The following is a 25,313-nucleotide window of genomic DNA, read 5'->3' as shown; positions in this document are numbered from 1 at the left end:
ATAAAGGATTCGGTCAACTCGGGCACGCGCCTAAGCCCATAGTACTCTGATCGGCCACTTGCCAAAAGCGATAATGTGTTTCAGCCAGAGGCTGCCTCGATATCGTTTAGCTTTTTCCCGGGCTCTGAGAGCCTATGGGAGCCGTAGGAAGTGTCACGTTACAGCAAAGATCCTCAGTCTTCAATAAAAATAGCCAAGATGAAACACAACTTGTGAGACAGGCCACTTCCTGCATGGAATCTTCTCAGGTTTTGGCCTGCCATTTGAGTTCTGTTATACTCACAGACACCATTCAAACAGTTTTAGAAACTTTAGGGTGTTTTCTATCCAAAGCCAATAATTATATGCATATTCTAGTTACTGGGCAGGAGTAGTAACCAGATTAAATCGGGTATGTTTTTTATCCGGCCGTGTCAATACTGCCCCCTAGCCCTAACAGGTTAACTGCCTTGTTCATGGGCAGAACAGCAGATTTTTAACTTCTCAGCTTGGGGATTCGATCTTGCAATCTTCTACTAGTCCAACACTCTAACCACTAGGCTACCTGCTCCCCCAAGGTGGTGCAGATACTGCTGTACCATACTGATGTCGGCTGGAGGGAATCAACATGCGAGCTGCTGAGGAGAACTGGCGGATTAGGGTTGGACCGGTAGCTGTTCCTCATGAGGCTGGAGAGCGCCTAGCGGCTGTAAGGCCCACATGAAAAGGGGGTGTGGAGCCTGGGCTGTGTGTATGAGTGTGGGAAGATCCAATCTTCCATAACCCAGCCATCCTTTTGAGATCGGTTCAGTCGCTCAGCCTGCAGAGGCGACTGATGACAGCAGGTTTACTAAGGCTGGGTGACCTGTGAGTGTAGGGGGAGGATGGGTGGAAAACCCCGGAAGCCCTGGCACAACAAACAGGATTAACATTTCTTAGGCTGCTGGAGAGGTTCCTGGAGGAGGTCCATGAGGCACTGTCTGAGCCGGTAAGGGGTGTGTTTGAGCGGCCAAAGGGGAAGGGGCCACAAATATTTCCACCACTGCAGGTGACGGCAGAGACTGGGGACTGGCAAGTGGGTCTGGAGGACTTGTTAGATTGTAGCACTCTGAGCATGGAGGAGTTTGAGGGGGTGGGAGGTAAAGCCTTCTACAACCTCTGCATTAAGGTGAGGAACATTAGGAACACATCAGTGGCAGGGGGTATGTGGGGCGGAGAGTATGGTGGGTTTTAGATGGAGGGGGCTCTACAAACCCCCAGTACCAAAGAGGTCACGGGACCTCCAGTAGATGGTTCTACATGGAGCCATAGCCACTAACAGCTGATTGGCACGGGTTGACGCGGGAGTCGGACAGGGGAGTCCTTTCTGTGTCATGAGTGAAACTGTGATTCATGTGTTTTCTGTGTGTGCCAGGTTAATGCCATTAATGTCTTTGTTGGCATGTCTGTGTGACAGGTTGGGGGTGGTTTTTACAGTTGGGATATTTATAAATGTGGTACAGGTATTCTAAAAAGGAAAAGGCCAAATATGTGTTGTCAATGTTCTGTTAGCTCACCCAAAGTTGGCTATTTACTAATCAGGAGGAACAGGGTCAAAGGTGGGGGGATAACAGACCCTTTACTATTATTGGGATGGTCTCTGCACGCCATAGGGTGGAATTTGAGTTCTATAAAATGATCAAAACTGTGGAGATGTTTCAGGAGATATGGTGTGTCGGGGGAAGGTCAATACAGGTGGGGAAGATGGGTTGGATATACGGTTGTAAAGGTTTTTTGTTATTGTGATGTGTGGTGTTGTTTTGTTTTGTATTGTGGTGTAGAGGGCAAGGTAAGTATGCAGCACAGTGAAGTTTTAATGAAATTAGGATGTATCATTAAAGAAAGACAAAAAGTCAAAATGTCTCTCTCTGTCTCTCTTTCTTTCCCTCTCTCTGTGTATCTCTCTCTTTCTCCCTTTCTCTCATTCTCCAGCTGTACATCCAGACCACCACCCTCTGTATCTCTATGAATCTCAGTGCCTTTGATAACACAACTGTCACTCTCTCTCTCTGTTTCTCTCTGTTTCTCTCTGTTTCTCTCTGTTTCTCTCGTTCTCCAGCTGTACATCCAGACCACCACCCTCTGTATCTCTATGAATCTCAGTGCCTCGGTGGCTTTGGGGATGCTCTACATTCCTAAAGTCTATGTTATCATCTTCCACCCGGAGCTTAATGTCCAGAAGAGGAAGAGGAGCTTCAAGGCGGTGGTGACGGCCGCGTCCCTGACCACACGCCTCTCACACAAGACCAGTGACAGGCCCAATGGAGAGGCTAAGACGGAACTTTGTGAAAACGTCGATCCAAACAGTAAGTTCCACCACATCAGGGTCTATATTCTCAAACCGTCTCGGAGTTATAGTACAGGGCTGGTATTTAAAAAACTGTCTATGAGTTGGAGTCCTCATCTAGGATCAGTTTTGCCATTTTTAGATCATAACGAATTCAATTCAATCAATCAAATGAATTTATAAAGCCCTTTTTACATCAGCAGATGTCACAAAAGTGAGTTCATCAGTAGCACAATTAGATGTTGCTTATGCAGCAGCTACTCTTCCTGATAGTATGAGTACATGAACACAAGGGCCCTCATCCTAGATCAGCACCCTTGCTATGAGACGCTTTGTGAATACTGCCCCAGAATGTAGTTTTAAGTTCAACCGTTGCTATCTGAATGAATATACTCCGTTGCTGCTGCTGAGAGAGTTTAAACTGTTTGACCCTTATCTGCTCTTGGAGAATCTGCAGTCGACCATCTTTGCTTCACAAGTTCGACAGAGAGAGCAAGTAAGAGGAGGTACAGATTAACTCCCTACTCCTAATAAGTGCTACTTGTAGTATTGTTACTGGGACTCCTCGAACAGATCGGGTGGTCTCTGTCACAAATGGCACCCTATTCCCTACATAGTGGTCTACATTTGACTGGGATCCCTGGTGAAAAGTAGTGCACTAAGTAGGGCATAGGGTGCCATTTGGGGTCACCATTTGTTATGTTGTTTGTATGCTTATCTATTTTTCGAAGCGCATTTTCTCATTCAAATGGAACACAGGGTGCAGGGTGACACTCATAAACACACTATTAGTTTATCTGCGTTACCTCCATCTGTTTTTTTATTTTAATTGAATTTTTGAAATGGATTTCACAGTGTTAGGATCACACTCCAGTTATCACTAACAGGCATTATGATGTATTACGTTTCATTTGTAATATAAAAAACTGATGATGTACAGCATAGTTGGGTATCAATTACTCGTATGTTTTTCCTTGTATTCGTTTTAGTATCTAGGGAAATTATGGAAATTGATTTTCCAGTTTGGTCAAAGTAGGATTTACGCCACAGGTAGAATGTATTATTGTGTTGTGTTTGTCAAAAACATGAAGACGCATAGTTGGTATCAAGAACTCATATATTTTCCTTTATTCAAGGATTCATCCAAAGGTTCACTCAATTGAATCACTCAAAATGATGTTTGACTTTTCCACCCTGCAGCATACAGTATACCCACAATGGTTGAACGTCACTATTTTGACATCATTCGAATGAGGCCATGTTGTAAAAGAGCATCTGAAGGAAGACCTTGGAATAGTCACGTACGACACCCACAAGGAATGCTGCTGGTTGTACAGAACTTAAATGTGTTCGTCCCAACCGGCACCCTATTCCATATGTAGTGCACTACTTTAAACCAGAGTCCTGGTCAAAAGTAGTGCACTACAGTTTTACTAGGGAATATGATGCCATGCATTTGAGACAAGTCCTATATGAATGGATATGTCCTCCCACAAGCTTTACTCTGTTTTTCAAATGCTATCTCTCTTAGCACTGCAAATGCTATCTGTCTTAAGACTGCAAATGCTATCTGTCTTAACACTGCAAATGCTATCTCTCTTAGCACTGCAAATACTATCTGTCTTACCACTGCAAATGCTATCTGTCTTACCACTACAAATGCTATCTGTCTTACCACTGCAAATGCTATCTGTCTTACCACTGCAAATGCTATCTGTCTTACCACTGCAAATGCTATCTGTCTTACCACTGCAAATGCTATCTGTCTTACCACTGCACATGCTATGTCTTAACACTGCAAATGCCATCTGTCTTACCACTACAAATGCTATCTGTCTTAACACTACAAATGCTATGTCTTAACACTGCTAATGCTATCTGTCTTACCACTACAAATGCTATCTGTCTTAACACTGCAAATGCTATCTGTCTTAACACTGCAAATGCTATCTGTCTTAACACTGCAAATGCTATCTGTCTTACCACTGCAAATGCTATCTGTCTTACCACTGCACATGCTATGTCTTAACACTGCAAATGCCATCTGTCTTACCACTGCAAATGCTATCTGTCTTACCACTGCAAATTCTATCTGTCTTAACACTACAAATGCTATGTCTTAACACTGCTAATGCTATCTGTCTTACCACTACAAATGCTATGTCTTAACACTGCAAATGCTATCTGTCTTACCACTGCAAATGCTATCTGTCTTAACACTGCAAATGCTATCTGTCTTAACACTGCAAATGCTATCTGTCTTAACACTGCAAATGCTATCTGTCTTACCACTACAAATGCTATCTGTCTTACCACTGCAAGTGCGATCTGTCTTAACACAGCAAATGCTGTTTGTCTTACCACTGCAAATGCTATCTGTCTTACCACTGTGCATGGCTACTAGCAAGACAATCTCTGGAAAAACATCCAACTCAACAATCTAATGAAAAGTCTTGATTATCAACAGTATTGATTATCAACAGTTTTGATTATCTAGAGTATTGATTATCTACAGTTTTGAATATCTACAGTATTGATTATCAAATCCTCTACAGTAGTCTTATTACAGCACAACACGTGTAGAAGAATCCCTGGGAAGAATAACCCACATGTTCAATTATAACTTGGATAACCTCAGGCTGTTTCAATGTGTTCTGAGTTCAGAGTGATGTTGTGATGTTGTAAACACATGCAAACACACGCGCACGCACGCACGCACACACACGAACGCACGCACGCACACACACACACACACACACACACACAGCTGTAAACACCACCAAAGCTGATCAGGAGCTATGTTCTTGTCATTGATTTCCACTATTACTGTTGCCTTGGTCTTGTGATCCTTGTTTCAGCATGAATATCATAGCATTGTTAATATGAGAATGCAGTCACCTACTGGGAACGCACAATCACTACAACATTATGGGCTGTATCTTAGTACCATTACAGGATAACAACAACGTTTTGTTTTAGAAGATACAACCCATTGTATACTCTTCGTACATTTTGGAGTAACAAGAAAGCACTAAGAATTGCAGTATTCTTCAGGCTACCATTGGAATGACACCGTCCACATTTTAACTGTGCTTTTCTTAATCAGAAAAGGTCTCCGTGCAAAAATAAAATCCTCCAGTAATGAATGTGTAAATTCTAATTTCATGGGGAATATGTGGTCTCATTACAAGGCTCTATACCTCAACCCCTTTGAGGTACACTGGGACAGACATACTCACCAGATAATGTTTTCTCTCCAACAGGCTAAGTCTCATAATTTATCAGAGGTAAGATCAAATTAATCTTCTACTACTTTTTGCTATGACCTTGTTCCCATTTCTTGAAGGCTGAAGGAGAAGAGAGACAAGGAAAAATAGGAGAGGAGAGGAGGGGAGGAGAGGAGAGGAGAGGAGAGGAGAGGAGAGGAGGAGAGGAGAGGGAGGGAGGGAGGAGAGGGTAGATGAGAGAGGAAAGTAGAGGCGAAGAGAGGGGAGGAGGATGTGAGTAAAAAGCTGATGAGCTTCTTCCAGCGAGATATTTATCAGAACTTTTAGAAATTCACTCCCAACTTTCACATGGGAGAGACAAGGGGAGCAGAATATGACAGTTTAATTGAGTGGCAGGAATATAGTCTCTTTGAGGTGACTCCTGAAACTGCATTACTATGGATCAGGGTCAAGAGATCAATTTAAATTGAAGGCAGTCAATTTGGGAACTAAACTGAAACAAAACATTTATTTTCAATGACTTCTCAATAAACTGAAATGTAGAAGCTATTGTTTAATTCACATCACTTCCTGAATTGACTGAGATAATTGAATGGCCAACCCTGCTATGGCGCATGCTTCCTGATCACCCTACCCATTGTATTTGGAACGTGCTAGCAAGAGATATGTGTACCTTTAAAATGGACTGCACACTGTACACATCAAATACGTCTAGAATGTGTCACGTTTACTTGTAATAGGTTTCTTTGATGTCATATGTGGTGTGATTACACATTACACAGGCTCAGTGATTAGAGTGTTGATGACAATGACAGAGAAGGTAATATGTGGTTAATCCTGTAGAGAGAGTGTAAATAAGGTAATATATGCATCCAAGCATATTAGACACGTAGCTTTAGGGCCTAATCCAACACCCTGGCAACCATGTTTTCAGGGGTTGTTTAAGACAATACCTCTCTTGTGCTGTGAGAAGGCATCTTTTCAATCAATATGCTGATTGTATTCCTTTTTATTTCACACAGTAAACATTGCTTTTGAAAAAGCATATATAAAATGCAAAGTGTAAAGTTTTTCTGATGGGTACACTCTTAGAAAAGAAGTGTTTCCGAAAGTGTTCTTCACTGTCCACATAAGAGAAGCGTTTTTGGTTCCAGGTAAAACCTTGCCTCTTCCAAAAATGGAAGGGGATGAAGGCAAGGAATTTGTCTGTCGGCCCTGCATTAAAGATCAAAATTAGTTAAAGAAAATTGTGATAAATAAAAAAGTATACCAGTTAAATTTAAAGACCAAATAAATGGACAGACTGCAAAATATATTCCATACCATATGGTTTATGAACTCATACACAAAACGACACCGGATTCAAAACTTTTAATTTTCAATTGAAATTATCATACAAATTCTTGCAACCAATAGAATGTTTATATATATATATATATATATATATATATATGGGGGATACAACCTTCCCAACTCTGCAGATTTCGCTGCGAAGAGACAGAATCATTAGATCACTTGTTTTGGTACTACCCATATGTAAGTTGTTTCTGGTTCAGGAATGGCTGAAGGATAGAAAAATGTACCTGGAGCTAACTCTGTAAATAGCATTGCTGGATGATTTGAAAAGTCATAGTCAATCGATCAATAATATAATACAACTTTTAGTAAAGATATTCATCTTTAATTTACAATCTGTAGAAACTATGAGAATAGAAAGGTTCAGAACTTTTGTGAAACATCACAGCACAGTTGAAAAATATATGGCAAATGTAAATAAAAACTGGATGGTCTTCAGAGATAGATGGGAGGGGTTGAGGGTAGCTGAAGGATGGGACTGGATGGTCTTCAGAGATAGATGAGAGGGGTTGAGGATAGCTGAAGGATGGGACTGGATGGTGTTTAGAGATAGATGTGAGGGGTTGAATGGAGCTGAAGGAGCTGAACTAATGTAAAATATACCGTGTCCCTAAAATGTATATGGAAACATAAATATACATATAAATACAACAATTGCAATGATTTTACTCAGTTACAGTTGATATAAGGAAATTATCCAATTTAAATAAATTCATTAGGCCCTAATAGTTGGATTTCACCTGACTGGGCAGGGGTGCAGCCATGGGTGGTCCTGTGAGGGCATAAGCCCACCCACTTGGGAGCCAGGCCCACCCACTGGGGAGCCGGATGTGGAGGTCCTGGGCTAGCGTGGTTACATGTCGTCTGCGAAATGAATATTCAATTCTCTGGCAACTCTAGTGGACATTCCTGCAGTCAGCATGCCAATTGCGGGCTCCTTCAAACCTTGAGACATCTGTGGCATTGTGATGTGTGACAAAACTGCACATTTTAGAGTGGACTTTTATTGTCCCCAGCACAAGGTGCACCTGTATAATGATCATGCTGTTTAATCAGCTCCTTGATATGCCACTGGATTATCTTGGCAAAGGAGAAATGCTCACTAACAGGGATGTACACAAATTACTAAACATTAGAACATTAGAAACAAATAAGCTTTTTGTATGTGTGGAATATTTTTGGGATCTTTTATTTCAGCTCATGAAACATGGGCCCAGCAATTTGCGTATTGCATTTATATATATTTTTTCAGTATATACAGTACCAGTCAAAAGTTTGGACACACCTACTCATTCAAGGGTTTTTCTTTATTTTTACTATTTTCTACATTGTAGAGAAAACTATGAAATAACACTTGGAATCATGTAGTAATCAAAGAAGTATTATTAAACTAATCAAAACATATTTTATATTTGAGATTCTTCAAAGTAGCCACCCTTTGCCTTGAGGACAGCTTTGTACACTCTTGGCATTCTCTCAACCAGCTTCACCTGGAATGCTTTTCCAACAGTCTTGAAGGAGTTCCCACATATGCTGAGCACTTGCATGCTGCTTTTCCTTCACCCTGCGGTCGATCTTATCCAAAACCCTCTCAATTGGGTTGAGGTCGGTGATTGTGCAGGCCAGATCATCTGATGTAGCACTCCATCACTCTCCTTCTTGGTCAAATAGCCCTAACACAGGCTGGAGGTGTGTTGGGTCACTGTCCTGTTGAAAAACAGATTATAGTTCCACTAAGCACAAACCAGATCGGATGGCGTATCTGTGGTGGCCATGCTGATTAAGTGTGCCTTGAATTCTAAATAAATCACTGACAGTGTCACCAGCAAAGCACCATCACACCTCCTCCTCCATGCTTCACGGTGGGAACCACACATGCGAAGATCATCCGTTCACCTACTCTGCGTCTCACAAAGACACGTCGGTTGGAACCAAAAATCTGAAATTTGGACTTATCAGACCAAAGGGACAGATTTCCACCGGTCTAATGTCCATTGCTTGTGTTTCTTCCTTAACCACTTGTTCCTCCAGGACTAGGGTCATACAACATGCATCAACAGTCAATAGAGTCATCACTCTTAGCATGACTACATATGTTACTGTCAGCATAGGTTACATATGGTTACATACAGTGGCAAGAAAAAGTATGTGAAACCCTTTGGAGTGTCCTGGATTTCGTCATAAAATAGTCATAAAATTTGATCTGGTCTTCATCTAAGTGATTACAATAAAAAAACAGTGTGTTTAAACTAATAACACACAAAATATTGTATTTTTTTTGTCCATATTGAATACATCATTCACAGTGTAGGTTGGAAAAAGTATGTGAACCTCTAGGCTACTGACTTTTCCAAAAGATAATTGGAGTCAGGAGTCAGCTAACCTGGAGTCCAAACAATGAGACGAGACTGGAGATGTTGGTTAGAGCTGCCCTGCCCTATAAAAAACACTCACAAAATGTGAGTTTGCTAATCACAAGAGGCATTGCCTGATGTGAACCATGCCTCGAACAAAAGAGATCTCAGAAGACCTAAGATTTCAAATTGTTGACTTGCGTGAAGCTGGAAAGGGTTACAAAAATATCTCTAAAAGCCTTGATGTTCATCAGTCCACAGTAAGACAAATTGTCTATAAATGGAGAAAGTTCAGCACTGTTTCTACTCTCCCTAGGAGTGGCCGTCCTGCAAAGATGACTGCACGAGCACAGTGCAGAATGCTAAATGAGGTTAAGAAGAATCCTAGAGTGTCAGCTAAAGACTTACAGAAATCTCTGGAACATACTAACATCTCTGTTGACGAGTCTACGATACATGAAAAACACTAAACAAGAATGGTGTTCATGGGAGGACACGACGGAAGAAGCCACTGCTGTCCAAAAAAAACATTGCTGCACATCTGAAGTTTGCAAAAGAGCACCTGGATGTTCCACAGCACTTCTGGCAAAATATTCTGCGGACAGATTAAACTAAAATTGAGTTGTTTGGAAGGAACACTCAACACTATGTGTGGAGAAAAAATGGGCACAGCACACCAATCTCTAAACCTCATCCCAACTGTAAACTATGGTGGAGGGAGCATCATGGTCTGGGGCTGCTTTGCTGCCTCAGGCCCTGGACAGCTTGCTATCATCGAGTTTATCAAGACATTTTGTAGGAGAATGTAAGGCTATCTGTCCGCCAATTGAAGGTCAACAGATGTTGAGTGATGCAACAGGACAACGACCCAAAACACAGAAGTAAATCAACAGCTGAATGGCTTCAACAGAAGAAAATGCGCCTTCTGGAGTGGCCCAGTCTGAGTCCTGACCTCAACCCGATTTAAAATGCTGTGGCATGACCTCAAGAGCGGATCACAAGAGCGGACATACTAAGAATATTGCTGAACTGAAACAGTTTTGTAAAGATGAATGGTCCAAAATTCCTCCTGACTGTTGTGCAGGTCTGATCCGCAACTACATAAAGTGTTTGGTTGAGGTTATTGCTACAATAGGAGGGTCAACCAGTTATTAAATCCAAGGGTTCACATATTTTTCCCACCCTACACTGTGAATGTTTACAGTGTTCAATAAAGACATGAAAATGTATAATTATTTGTGTTATTAGTTTAAGCAGACTGTGTTAGTCTATTGTTGTGATTTAGATGAAGACCAGATTAAATGTGATGACCAATTTATGCAGTATTCCAGGTAATTCCAAAGGGTTCACATACTTTTTCTTGCCACTGTATGTTACTATCAGCATAGATTACATATCATGGCTACGTATGTTACTATTAGCATTGTTAGGTTCTTATTTTTCAGAGTAAATAACCCACGGACACTAGAGAAGCTTTAACCAAGTTGAATTATTTCCAAAGCTTCTGTACAGCTGTAATTCAGACAACCCAACACTTCTCCCATCCAGATATATATATCCCACTTAAGACACTCCTCCTTCTCTCGAATCCTTCTTATGGTTTAACAGGAAAAGAGTAACAAGATACCAAACCCTTATTACTCCCTTCAGGTGACCTGTCCTCACCTCCTGACCTCAACCCCTCCTTCATCTAATCCACAGATGTCCATCTGTCTTTCCTGTATCAACATGGTGCTCTGCTCCCGGCCCCCAACACATTCCAACACATTCCACAGCTATCTGTCTTTCTACAGAGACCCAGTCTCTTTTAGTACTATGCGTCTAATCTATTATGTCTTTAATATCTCAATGTTCATAATGTCGAATCCAACAGCATAGATTACGTATCATGGTTACATACAGTATATTACTAGTAGCATGGGTTACTTATCATGTGGCCTGTCTCTGTCCCTGTCCTTTCCTGGTTGGGTTGTCAATTCCAGTCACAGTCTGCGTGCCCTGTTCCCTACATTGTGCAGAACCTTCGACCAGGATCCATAAGGTAGCCACAAAAGTAATGCACTATAAAGCAAATAGGGTGCATTTTGGGACACTGACTAGAGAAAACGCAGCAGTCTGCCATCTCTCCTGCCTCGTCCTCCGTCATGTCTCCCCATAGAGCACTGAACCATCTGGTCCTGGGCATTCCTCATCCCTCTGCTCCTCCTCTCTCTCTCTCTCTCTCACACACTCTTTCTCTGTCTTTCTCTCTGTCTTTCTCTCTCTCTCTCTGTGTGTCTTTTTCTGTCTCTCTCTCTTTATTCCTGTCTCTCCTCTCTCTCTCTCTCTCACACTCGCTCTCTGTCTTTCTCTCTGTCTTTCTCTCTCTCTCTCTGTCTTTTTCTGTCTCTCTCTCTTTATTCCTGTCTCTCCTCTCTCTCTCTCTCTCTCTCTCTCTCTCTCTCACTCTCTATCACGCTCCATCTCTGTGCAGCTGTCTCTCTCTTTCATTGTGTCTTGGTCTTTTGCTACTCTCATTGCCCTGGAACCTGACATGAATAGCATGATACCCTATAATTAGTTATCCAAGATGGCGTAGCAATCAGACGTCTTTTGTCCTCGTCTTGTCGTGTCCTTTGTATTTATATTTTTATATATTTTCTTCGAATATCTTTTATATATATTTTCTAAAACTCAACTTCAAAATACTCTCCTGCAACCCGCCTCACCCAATGTGGTGCGGATCAGTTTTTTTCTAAAGTATTATTCACCTCGAATTTGTAATCCCCCAACAGAAGCTAGCCAGCTCACTAGCTACTAGCTAGTAGTCAGCTAACCACTGCTAGCGGTCATCAGCTAACCTTTAGCTCGGAAAGCTCTCGCCAGTTTGTACAACGTGACTCAAACCAGAGCACAACAGGACCTATTTTCTCTCCATATCCCCGGATTCCTACTGCAAGCTCTGGACATTTTCACCTGGATCTTCGCAGCTAGCTAGCTGCTATCCGAGTATTGGCTAACGTCGGTCCCGGAGCAAGCACCAATTAGCCTGGAGCTAGCCCATGCTAGGCCCTTTCTCCCGGCTAGGTAGCCGGGAGAATCAGCCACTCCTGGGCTACAATACCGGGACCCCTTCTACTGCCGGTATGGGGCATGGAACCCCGCCGATCCTTCACGACTGGACTATGACGTAGGGGTACTCAACTGGCCTCTACATCGCGACCACACCTGAATGCCCATCCGATAGCCACGGCCTGCTAGCTGCTAGCTGTCTAGAATATTGGACTGTTAGCTATATAGATCCATCGGCCAATTTCTTGGGCCACTATACCTATTTTGCTAATTCGACTTGGACCCCTCTGCTACTCGGAACCCTATTAATCCATCACGACTGGTCTATCGATGTCACCACACGCGGAGGCCAAAACAGACTTTCCTCCGTCGAGACATCCCTCTAAGGCCCTTCTGCTAGCTTGCTAGCCCCAGCCTGCTAGCTGTCTGAATCGCCGTGTCTCCAGCCAGCCCAACCACTCACTGGACCCCTATTGATCACCCGGCTACGCATGCCTCTCCCTAATATCAATATGCCTTGTCCATTACTGTCCTGGTTAGTGATTATTGTCTTATTTCACTGTAGAGCCTCTAGCCCTGCTCAATATGCCTTATCCTACCATTTAGTTCCACCTCCCACATATGCGGTGACATCACCTGGTTAAAACGTCTCTAGAGAAAATATCTCTCTCATCATTACTCAATGCCTAGGTTTACCTCCAATGTACTCACATCCTACCATACCTCTGTCAGTACATTATGCCTTGAATCTATTCTCTCACGCCCAGAAACCTGCTCCTTTTACTCTCTGCTCTGAACGCACTAAACGACTAGTCCTGATAGCCTTTAGCCGTACCCTCATCCTACTCCTCCTCTGTTCCTCTGGTGATGTAGAGGTTAATCCAGGATCTGCAGTGCCTAGCTCCACTCCTACTCCCCAGGCGCTCTCATTTGTTGACTTCTGTAACCGTAAAAGCCTTGATTTCATGCATGTTAACATTAGAAGCCTCCTCCCTCAGTTTGTTTTATTCACTGCTTTAGCACACTCTGCCAACCCGGATGTCCTAGCTGTGTCTGAATCCTGGCTTAGGAAGTTCACCAAAAACCATGACATTTCCATCCCTAACTATAACATTTTCTGACAAGATAGAACTGCCAAAGGGGGCGGTGTTGCAATCTACTGCAGAGATAGCCTGCACAGTTCTGTCTTAATATCCAGGTCTGTACCCAAACAATTCGAACTTCTACTTTTAAAAATCCATCTTTCCAGAAACAAGTCTCTCACTGTTGCCACTTGCTATAGACCACCCTCTGCCCCAAGCTGTGCCCTGGACACCATATGTGAATTGATTGTCCCCCATCTATCTTCAGAGCTCGTGCTGCTAGGTGACCTAAACTGTGACATGTTTAACACCCCGACCATCCTACAATCTAAGCTTGATGTCCTCAATCTCACACAAATTATCAATGAACCCACCAGGTACAACCCCAAATCCGTAAACACGGGCACCCTCATAGATATCATTCTAACCAACTTGCCCTCCAAATACACCTCTATTGTTTTCAACCAAGATCTTACCGATCACTGCCTCATTGCCTGCATCCGTAATGGGTCTGCGGTCAAACGACCACCCCTCATCACTGTCAAACGCTACCTAAAACACTTCAGCGAGCAGGCCTTTCTAATCGACCTGGCCCGGGTATCCTGGAAGGATATTGACCTCATCCCGTCAGTAGAGGATGCCTGGTTATTCTTTAAAAGTTCCTTCCTCACCATCTTAAATAAGCATGCCCTATTCAAAAAATGTAGAACCAGGAACAGATATAGCCCTTGGTTCTCTCCAGACCTGACTGCCCTTGACCAGCACCAAAACATCCTGCATTAGCATCGAACAGCCGCCGTGATATGCAACTTTTAAGGGAAGCTAGCTTTTTCAATGAGAATTTTGCATCCTGTAGCACAAAGTCCCAAAAGTTCTGGGACACTGTAAAGTTCATGGAGAATAAGAGCACCTCCTCCCAGCTGCCCAATGCACTGAGGCTAGGTAACACTGTTACCACTGATAAATCCACAATAATTGAGAATTTAAATAAGCATTTTTCAACGGCTGGCCATGCTTTCCACCTGGCTACCCCTACCCCGGTCAACAGCCCTGCGCTCCCCACAGCAACTCGCCCAAACCTCCCCTACTTCTCCTTCACCCAAATCCAGAGAGCTGATGTTCTGAATGAGCTGCAAAATCTGGACCCCTACAAATCAGCCGAGCTAGACAATCTGGACCCTCTCTTTCTTAAATGATCTGCCGAAATTGTTGCAACCCCTATTACTAGCCTGTTCAACCTCTCTTTCATATCGTCTGAGATTCCCGTAGATTGGAAAGCTGCCGCGGTCATCCCCCTCTTCAAAGGGGGAGACACTCTAGACCCAAACTGCTACAGACCTATATCTATTCTACCCTGCCTTTCTAAGGTCTTCGAAAACCAAGTTAAGAAACAGATTACTGACCATTTCGAATCACACCGTACCTTCTCCGCTATGCAATCTGGTTTCAGAGCTGGTCCATGGGTGCACCTCAGCCACGCTCAAGGTCCTAAATGATATCATAACCGCCATCGATAAGAGACATTACTGTGCAGCTGTATTCATCGACCTGGCTAAGGCTTGTTACTCTGTCAATCACAACATTCTTATTGGCAGACTCAACTGCCTTGGTTTCTCAAATGATTGCCTTGCCTGGTTCACCAACTACATCTCTGATAGAGTTCAGTATGTCAAATCGGAGGGCCTGTTGTCCGGACCTCTGGCAGTCTCTATGGGTGTGCCACATACATCAATGATGTCGCTCTTGCTGCTGGTGATTCTCTGATCCACCTCTACACAGAGGACACCATTCTGTATACCTCTGGCCCTTCTTTGGACACTGTGTTAACTAACCTCCAGATGAGCTTCAATGCAATGCAACTCTCCTTCCGTGGCCTCCAACTGCTCTTAAATGCAAGTAAAACTAAATACATCTCTTTAACCAATCTCTGCCCGTACCTGCCCGCCCGTCCAGCATCACTACTCTGGACAGTTCTGACTTAGGTGTCTGGTTAGACTGTAAACTCTCCTTCCAGGCTCACATTAATCATCTCCAATCCAAAATTAAATCTAGAATTGACTTCCTATTTCGCAACAAAGCATCCTTCACTCATGCTGCCAAACATACCCTCGTAAAACTGACCATCCTACCGATCCTCGACTTCGGCGATGTCATTTACAAAATAGCCTCCAACACTCTACTCAACAAGTTGTATGCAGTCTATCACAGTGCCATCCGCTTTGTCACCAAATCCCCATATACTACCCACCACTGCGACCTGTACGCTCTCGTTGGCTGGCCCTCGCTTCATACTCGTCGCCAAACCCACTGGCTCCAGGGCATCTACAAGTCTCTGCTAGGTAAAGCCCCGCCTTATCTCAGCTCACTGGTCACCATAGCAGCACCCACCCGTAGTTCGAGCTCCAGCAGGTATATCTACTGGTCTCCCCCAAAGCCAATTCTTCCTTTGGCCGTCTCTCTTTCCTGTTCTCTGCTGTAACAAACTGCAAAAATCACTGAAGCTGGAGACTCTTACCTCCCTCGCTAGCTTTAAGCACCAGCTGTCAGAGCAGCTCACAGATCACTGCACCTGTACGTAGCCCATCTGTAAATAGCCCATCCAATCTACCTCATCCCCATACTGTATTTATTTATTTATCTTGCTCCTTTGCACCCCAGTATCTCTACTTGCACATTCATCTTCTGCACATTCTACCATTCCACTGTTTAATTGCTATATTGTAATTGTTTCGCCGCCATGGTCTATTTATTGACTTACCTCTCTCATCCTACCTCATTTGTACATGCTGTATATAGATTTTTCTACTGTACTATTGATTGTATGTTTGTTTATTCCATTTGTAACTCTGTGTTGTTGTATGTGTCAAACTGCTTTGCTTTATCTTGGCCAGGTCGTAGTTGCAAATGAGAACTTGTTCTCAACTAGCGTACCTGGTTAAATAAAGGTAAAAAAAAATTAATAATAATCCCATCAATTCTACTGATTTGGTTAAGGATATAATATTGGGAAAAAAGCTATTGCCACTCAACTAGTCTTGTGGTTAAAGTGAGATTGGAAGGTTGGGAGTTTGATCCACGGCCTAGTCATACCAAAAATATGACCCAACGCGTCTCTGCTTGGCACTCACCATTGATGATACACTGAAGAATGGGGATAAGTGCCTGGGATAGACTAGTGTCCTGTCCAGGGGGTGTACTGTACATCAAGCTGCCTCACTACAGAAACAGGAGATAGACTAGTGTCCTGTCCAGGGGGTGTACTGTACATCAAGCTGCCTCACTACAGAAACAGGAGATAGACTAGTGTCCTGTCCAGGGGGTGTACTGTACATCAAGCTGCCTCACTACAGAAACAGGAGATAGACTAGTGTCCTGTCCAGGGGTGTACTGTACATCAAGCTGCCTCACTACAGAAACAGGAGATAGACTAGTGTCCTGTCCAGGGGGTGTACTGTACATCAAGCTGCCTCACTACAGAAACAGGAGATAGACTAGTGTCCTGTCCAGGGGGTGTACTGTACATTAAGCTTTCACACTAGAAAAATAGGGGATAGACTGGTGTCTTGTCCATGGGGTGTACTGTACATTAAGCTTTCACACTACAGAAACAGGAGATAGAGTAGTGTCCTGTCCAGGTAGTGTACTGTACATCAAGCTGCCTCACACTACAGAAACAGGAGATAGACTAGTGTCCTGTTCATTGGGTGTACTTATACATCAAGCTTTTCTTATTTAAGATCACAAATTTGTTTACATCTCTGTTAGTGAACATTTCTTATTTGTCAAGATAATCCATCCACCTGACAGGTGTGGCATATCAAGAAGCTGATTGAACAGAATGATCATTACAAAGGTGCACCTTGTGCTGGGGACGAAAAATGACCACTCTAAAATGTGCAGTTTTGTCAAACAACACAATGCCACAGATGTCGTCAATATATGTATATATTCTTAATTCCATCCCTTTGCTTGCATTTGTGGGTATTGGGTAAATGTTGTGATATTGGTAGATATTACTTGTTAGATATTACTGCACTGTCAGAATTAGAAGCACAAGCATTTCGCTACACCTGCAATAACATCTGTTAATAAACATGTGTATGTGATCAATAAAATTTGATTTAATTTGATGTCAGACATTTTGAGGGAATGTGCAATTGGCATGCTGACTGCAGGAATATCCACCAGAGCTGTTGCCAGAGAATTTAATATTAATTTCTCTACCATAAGCCGCCTCCAACGTCATTTTAGACAATTTGGCAATACGCCCAACCGGCTTCACAACCGCAGACCACGTGTAACCACACCAGCCCAGGACCTCCACATCCAGCTTCTTCACCTGCGGCATCATCTGAGACCAGCCACGCGGACAGCTGATGAAACAGAGGAGTTTTTTTGTCTGCAATAAAGCCCTTTTCTGGGAGAAAACTCATTCTGATTGACTGGTTCTGGCTCCTCGGTTGGTGGGCCTATGCCCTCCCTGGCCCAGCCATGGCTGCACTCCTGCCCAGTCGTGAAATCCATAGGTTAGGGCCTAGTGAATATATGTCAATTTACTGATTTTGTTTATATGAACTGTAACTCAGTAAAATTGTTGAAATTGTTGCATGTTGTGTTTATATTTTTTGTTCAGTATAGTATAACAGCTTAATTCATTTATTTAAAAAAGAAAATATGCTATTTGATTTGTTGAAGAATATATGATAAAATTAAATCAATCTGTCATTTGATATACAGTACATGAGGGGGGCTAATGCATACCTTTTGGAGAGAGGTAGGGGTGAGAGTGAGAGGGTGAAGGAACGGAAGAGACGGTGAAGGAGCAGGAGAGGGTGAAGGAGAGGGAGAAGGTGAAGGATGGGGAGAGGGAGAGGGTGAAGGAACGGGACAGGGTGAAGGAGAGGGTGAAGAAGCGGGAGCGGGTGAAGGAGAGGGACAGGGTGAAGGATGGGGAGAGGTAGAGGGAGAGGGTGAAGGAGCGGGACAGGGTGAAGGAGAAGGAGAGGGTGAAGGAGCGGGAGAGGGGGAGAGAGATGGTGAAGGAGAGGGAGAGGGTGAAGAAGAGGGACAGGGTGAAGGATGGGGAGAGGGAGAGGGTGAAGGAGCGGGACAGGATGAAGGAGAGGGAGAGGGCGAAGGATGGGGAGAGGGAGAGGGTGAAGGAGCGGGACAGGATGAAGGAGAGGGAGAGGGCGAAGGATGGGGAGAGGGAGAGGGAGAGGGTGAAGGAGCGGGACAGGGTGAAGGAGAGGGTGAAGGAGAGGGAGAGGGTGAAGGAGAGGGACAGGGTGAAGGATGGGGAGAGGGTGAAGGAGAGGGACAGGGTGAAGGATGGGGAGAGGGAGAGGTTGAAGGAGCGGGAGACAGGGAGAGAGAGATGGTGAAGGAGAGGGAGAGGGTGAAGGAGCGGGAGAGACGGTGAATGAGAGGGTGAAGGAGAGAGAGAGAGGGAGAGGGAGGGGGAAGGGGGTGAAGGAGAGAGAGAAGGAGAGCTGGAGAGGTTGAAGGAGCTGGTAAAGGAGAAGGAGAGAGAGTGAAGGAGTGAGGGAGAGTGTGAGAGAGGAGAGAAGAGTTTATATACTGCTCAAAAAAATAAAGGGAACACTTAAACAACACAATGTAACTCCAAGTCAATCACACTTCTGTGAAATCAAACTGTCCACTTAGGAAGCAACACTGATTGACAATAAATGTCACATGATGTTGTGCAAATGGAATAGACAACAGGTGGAAATTATAGGCAATAAGCAAGACACCCCCAATAAAGGAGTGGTTCTGCAGGTGGAGACCACAGACCACTTCTCAGTTCCTATGCTTCCTGGCTGATGTTTTGGTCACTTTTGAATGCTGGCGGTGCTTTCACTTTAGTGGTAGCATGAGACGGAGTCTACAACCCACACAAGTGGCTCAGGTAGTGCAGCTCATCCAGGATGGCACATCAATGTGAGCTGTGGCAAGAAGGTTTGCTGTGTCTGTCAGCGTAGTGTCCAGAGCATGGAGGCGCTACCAGGAGACAGGCCAGTACATCAGGAGACGTGGAGGAGGCCGTAGGAGGGCAACAACCCAGCAGCAGGACCGCTACCTCCGCCTTTGTGCAAGGAGGAGCAGGAGGAGCACTGCCAGAGCCCTGCAAAATGACCTCCAGCAGGACACAAATGTGCATGTGTCTGCTCAAACGGTCAGAAACAGACTCCATGAGGGTGGTATGAGGGCCCGACGTCCACAGGTGGGGGTTGTGCTTACAGCCCAACACCGTGCAGGACGTTTGGCATTTGCCAGAGAACACCAAGATTGGCAAATTCGCCACTGGCGCCCTGTGCTCTTCACAGATGAAAGCAGGTTCACACTGAGCACGTGACAGACATGACAGAGTCTGGAGACGCCGTGGAGAACGTTCTGCTGCCTGCAACATCCTCCAGCATGACCGCTTTGGCGGTAGGTCAGCCATGGTGTGGGGTGGCATTTCTTTGGGGGGCCGCACAGCCCTCCATGTGCTCGCCAGAGGTAGCCTGACTGCCATTAGGTACCGAGATGAGATCCTCAGACCCCTTGTGAGACCATATGCTGGTGCGGTTGGCCCTGGGTTCCTCCTAATGCAAGATAATGCTAGACCTCATGTGGCTGGAGTGTGTCAGCAGTTCCTGCAAGAGGAAGGTATTGATGCTATGGACTGGCCCGCCCGTCCCCCAGACCTGAATCCAATTGAGCACATCTGGGACATCATGTCTCGCTCCATCCACCAACGCCACGTTGCACCACAGACTGTCCAGGAGTTGGCGGATGCTTTAGTCCAGGTCTGGGAGGAGATCCCTCAGGAGACCATCCGCCACCTCATCAGGAGCATGCCCAGGCGTTGTAGGGAGGTCATACAGGCACGTGGAGGCCACACACACTACTGAACCTCATTTTGACTTGTTTTAAGGACATTACATCAAAGTTGGATCAGCCTGTAGTGTGGTTTTCCACTTTCATTTTGAGTGTGACTCCAAATCCAGACCTCCATGGGTTGATAAATTGGATTTCCATTGATTATTTTTGTGTGATTTTGTTGTCAGCACATTCAACTAAGTAAAGAAAAAAGTACTTAATAAGATTATTTCTTTCATTCAGATCTAGGATGTGTTGTTTAAGAGTTCCCTTTATTTTTTTGAGCAGTGTATAATAGCAGAAGTCTAGGGATTACAGTCCCTGTAATTGTTTTGCACTGTATGTCCATATATGGAATGAGATATGTAGAGGCAAGTTCTCTATCATATTTCCCTCTATATACTGTAGAATATCCCTACTCCACCCCTGGATGAACACTGGGAGACTAAGCCCCATTTAGCAACATCAAATATTATTCAAATCTGTTTAAATACACGACAGGAAGTAAATGACACTTCAGCAAACAATTCTGATAAGTGAGCACTAAGGTCATTTTCATGTTTTCAGAAATTCATATAATATTTTTGGAATCACGTATAGTAAGGCATTTGTAAACTTTCTATAGTAATGTAAGTGGGGGAAAGTGGACATGCGTTTGGACAACTAATAGACACCGCAGTAAATAAAACATAATAAAACATCTGTCTCGACCAGGACCGGAGTCTACGGAGACCGGTGCACCATAGCCAATCAGAGCTACAGTAGGCGTGGAAAAGATGGCGCCAACAGACACGGCAGTTCTGCTTCTAGCTCCTAAGCAACTTTGCAGTATATTATTTTTGTGTGTGTGTTCTTTCTTACATTATTAGCCCACTTTTTTGTTTGTGTTATTACATACAGCCGGAAATAACTTTTGGATTTCAGAGCAGCGTTAGCTCACTCCAGAGAATTTGTTTCCACCACAGAGTCCAATGGCGGCTAGCTTTACACCACTCCGGTCCACGCTTGGCATTGCGCATGGTGATCTTAGGATTGTGTGCGGCTGCTCGGGCATGGAATCCAATTTCCCGATGAACAGTTCTTGTGCTGACGTTGCTTCCAGAGGCAGTTTGGAACTCGATAGTGAGTGTTGCAACCGAGGATAGGCAATTTTTACACTTCAGCACCTGGCTGTCCCATTTTATGAGCTTGTGTTGCCTACCACTTCAGCTGAGCCGTTGTTGCTCCTAGACGTTTCCACTTCACAATAATAGCACTTAAAGTTGACCGGGGCAGCTCTATCAGGGCAGAAATTTGATGAACTGACTTGTTGGAAAGGTGGCATCCTATGATGATGCCACGTTGTATGTCACTGAGCTCTTCAGTAAAGGCCATTCTACTACCAATGTTTGTCTATGGAGATTGTGCCCGATTTTATACACCTGTCAGCAACGGGTGTGGCTGAAATAGAATCCACTAATTTGAAAGGTTGTCCACTTACTTTTTAAAAATACTGTATATATTGTATGTATAGGGCAGTTACCGTACCTTAAGGATGTATAAACCTAGGAGAGTAGTCCCCATTTAGAAATGTATATTTCAGCTATCATACAGGAGCCTGGCGCGCAGTGGGGCCATTTGGAGACTTGACAAATGACACCCTATTACCTATATAGTGCACCAGTTTGATCAGGGCGCTGGTAGAAAGTAGGGAATAGGGTGCACCCTTAGGGCTCTGGTCAAAAGTAGTGCACTATGTAGGGAATAGGATGCCATTTGGGATGCCGACAACAACTTCTGTGAAGATTCATGATACGGAGCAACGTTGGATCGCACTATGGTTATTGCTACCACTCCAAATGAGATCAGGGCCCGTATCCACAAAGCACCTCAGAGTAGGAGCGCTAATCTAGGATCTGTCCATAGAATGTTATTCATTATGAACTAAAAGGCTAAATTGGTCCTGGATCTGCACTCCTGCTCTGAGACTCTTTGTAGATATGGGCCCAGGGCACAGGGCTTAGACATAAGGGCTTTCTTTCATATCATTAAATCACTGTCGATATACAGAATTAGAATAGGCCCTACAGGTGTTAGATCTTTATTTGACAAGTTTCGTCGCAGGAGTAAAATAATCCTTCAGCAGGTGGATTTGATTGTTTTTTTTTTAACTGAAAATTCTGTACGAAAAATTCGAAAGGCCATAATTTAAGTGTGCGATCTAGTGAGAGAATAAGAACTGCAGGTTTTTGTTGAATTTATGTAAATCACAAGGCTCTTTTTGAATTTAGTGAGAAAATTCTCTGCAACAACAGAGTGAAAAATTCAAATGTGACATCCGTATGTCTGACTTTCTGGACATTTCATTTTGAGGTGTTAGGAGTATACCGTCATTGACAAATGCCCAGTGGAATATACTGTGTATGCTCTTAAAATAAGGTAAATTCATTTTCATCAAAGTGTAATGATGTCATAATGCTAGCGATCGGTTTTGGGATCCGTGATTAACTTAACCAGGTGTGTTAGTACTGGGCTGGTGAAAAAACCTGCACGCTCTGTAGGTCAGCAGGACTGAAGAACACGGATATATGCTAATGCATTATAGTGTGTTGTTAGCAACAACCTCAACCTTGAGATGAAAGGATGTCTCCCGCTATTGTTCTGTCAACGTGGTCCCTGCAGTTATAGCTGTTCCGGCATGTACCACTTACCTGCTACTGTTGTGCATTTATCTCATGTACATATACACTTTGTACCTCACCCTCATCCTTATCCCTGACTTTAACAATGTGTGGTTTTTTCAACAAATAAAACACACTCTCAAAAAAGAGTCAGTATGTTCTGCATGTCAGATCACAACGACTTCCTCATAACCCCACTATGCTACACTCCTCCAAAAGAAAACTGAAAAATCCTGAACCATTATATGTGAAAAAAAAAACATATTTTTATTGTCATTTTTCCTCTCCAGGTCCGGCAGCAAAGAAGAAATATGTGAGTTACAATGACCTTGTGATCTAAGAGCCGTCACCAGAGAGAGGGACATGATGGATGGAGATGCTTGATCTCCTGCCCCGTTGGCAACGAAAGATAAAGGATGTTTATGTTCATGCTGCTCTATTGCCCACTCACACCCCGGAACCCTCACACCAATGGAAACCCGGAACTCCGGAACAGGACAGGGACAATGGGTGTGTTCTGGGTTCTAGAGCTTTCCATTCAACCAGAAGATTCTGTTTGACAAACTGATGTTTTAACATGGTTACGATGGAATGGAAAAGACCAAAAAGAGACATTCTAGGGGTGTAAAACGTCAAGAAAAAATGTTAAGAAAATCAAGACAGTTCTGATGGGCAAAAAATATTTACAAAATCACTTGTTTTGCAAAATGATTGCAAAGAAAAAAGAAGCACAGACCCTCCCTGCTGGCTCTACAACCCCCCTGTGCCCCTCCGGGTTAGGGTGGTCATCTCTGCCGACCCCTCAGAGATGGTCCCCCACTACCTAGAGATGTGTCTCTACAGGTACACTGGCTGCAGCAGGAGGACTAACTGTACTTGAGGACTATCTGTTCTTGTACCTGCCTGTACCTTCAATAGAGGCTGTTTCTTGTCTTTTAATGTCCTTCCAAAATGCAAGTTTTCCAAAATTCCTGTCAAAAAAAGTGTGCGGTTGTATTGGCCTATCTGTTACATTTGTTCTTACATTTTTAATATCAAACTTTTTTTTTTGCTTGTCTGTTTTTTCCTTCCTTGCTTCTTGGACGCACATTAAATTAAAGCCATATTCTTGTCTTTGAGATGTTAAGTATTTGTTCATGTTTTTTGGGGGGTGGTTGTATGTGGGCTCACAAGAAAGAGGTACAGTGCTTGCTTTTCCCTTCCCGTATGTGTGTGTTTCTACAGACATATTTTTAGTATGTTGTAAGGGTACAGTATTGACCATCAACTGTGTTTTTAAATTGACTAAAAGAGAGCTCCAGTCCGGTCAAGGCTTTATTGGCTTGATATAAAAAACTCCAATGACTCCAATGGTTTTCAGATTTAACAAGGTATATGTCCCCGTGTAGAAGTTGTCAATGCATGCCAGCTATGTTTGATGTTAAGATTAAGTCAATAACTGGAGATTTCACAATACATGTCATCCACTAGCTCTGAATGGCATAGAATATAAATATATATATTTATTTATTTTTTACATTTTCTCACTGAATGCAGAATATGGCTTTAATTCATCTTGGAGTTTTCTTAATGCCCCGCAACTATGAAAAATTGTCAGTAAAAAATATGAATATATATTTAAAAAGGAAACAATCAAAAAAAGAAAAAAAAGCATGTATGTTTTATACTGTTTGTACTAAGTATATTTATGTTGCCCTTGCTGCTTATGGGCCAATATTGTGGGAGATAAAAATGTACGTTTGGCCACTCATGCAAATATTATGTGGTTTTGTCCAAGAATGTATCAACATGAAATAAGACCAGCTGGTTGTTTTTATTTTTTTTATATTTCCTGAAAATAGGGTTAAAGTCATTTTATTTCTTTAAGGGGGGAAGTAAACTGTTTCCCCTCCACTACACCACTGAACTACATACTATTAGGAGGGAGTAAACTGTTTCCACTACACCACTGAACTACATACTATTGGGTGGATGGGGGAGTAAACTGTTTCCACTACACCACTGAACTACATACTATTAGGAGAGAGTAAACTGTTTCCACTACACCACTGAACTACATACTATTGGGGGGTAAACTGTTTCCACTACATCACTGAACTACATACTATTGGGGGGTAAACTGTTTCCACTACATCACTGAACTACATACTACTGGGGGGTGGTAAACTGTTTCCACTACATCACTGAACTACATACTATTGGGGGGTAAACTGTTTCCACTACATCACTGAACTACATACTATTGGGGGTAAACTGTTTCCACTACATCACTGAACTACATACTATTGGGGGGTAAACTGTTTCCCCTCCACTACACCACTGAACTACATACTATTAGGAGAGAGTAAACTGTTTCCACTACACCACTGAACAACATACTATTGGAGGGGGGAGTAAACTGTTTCCACTAC

General features: G+C 43.4%; 1 protein-coding gene across 1 annotated transcript in view; it reads left to right on the top strand.

The window, feature by feature from the left end:
- Nucleotides 1-24,641, top strand: part of grm7 (glutamate metabotropic receptor 7) — a 358,641-nt gene extending 334,000 nt beyond the window's left edge. The window contains exons 10-11 of the mRNA XM_045705724.2: nt 2,078-2,324; nt 23,193-24,641. Of these exons, the coding sequence (XP_045561680.1) occupies nt 2,078-2,324; nt 23,193-23,242 (297 nt within the window). The 3' untranslated portion in view covers nt 23,243-24,641. The remainder of the gene's footprint in view (nt 1-2,077; nt 2,325-23,192) is intronic.
- Nucleotides 24,642-25,313: the final 672 nt, after the last annotated feature.

The sequence above is a fragment of the Salmo salar genome, chromosome 22 (assembly GCF_965601325.2).
Source record: "Salmo salar chromosome 22, fSalSal1, whole genome shotgun sequence".
NCBI classification, from domain to species: domain Eukaryota; kingdom Metazoa; phylum Chordata; class Actinopteri; order Salmoniformes; family Salmonidae; genus Salmo; species Salmo salar.
Note: the sequence above shows the minus strand (reverse complement) of the source record. Positions and strands in the feature narration are given on the sequence as shown.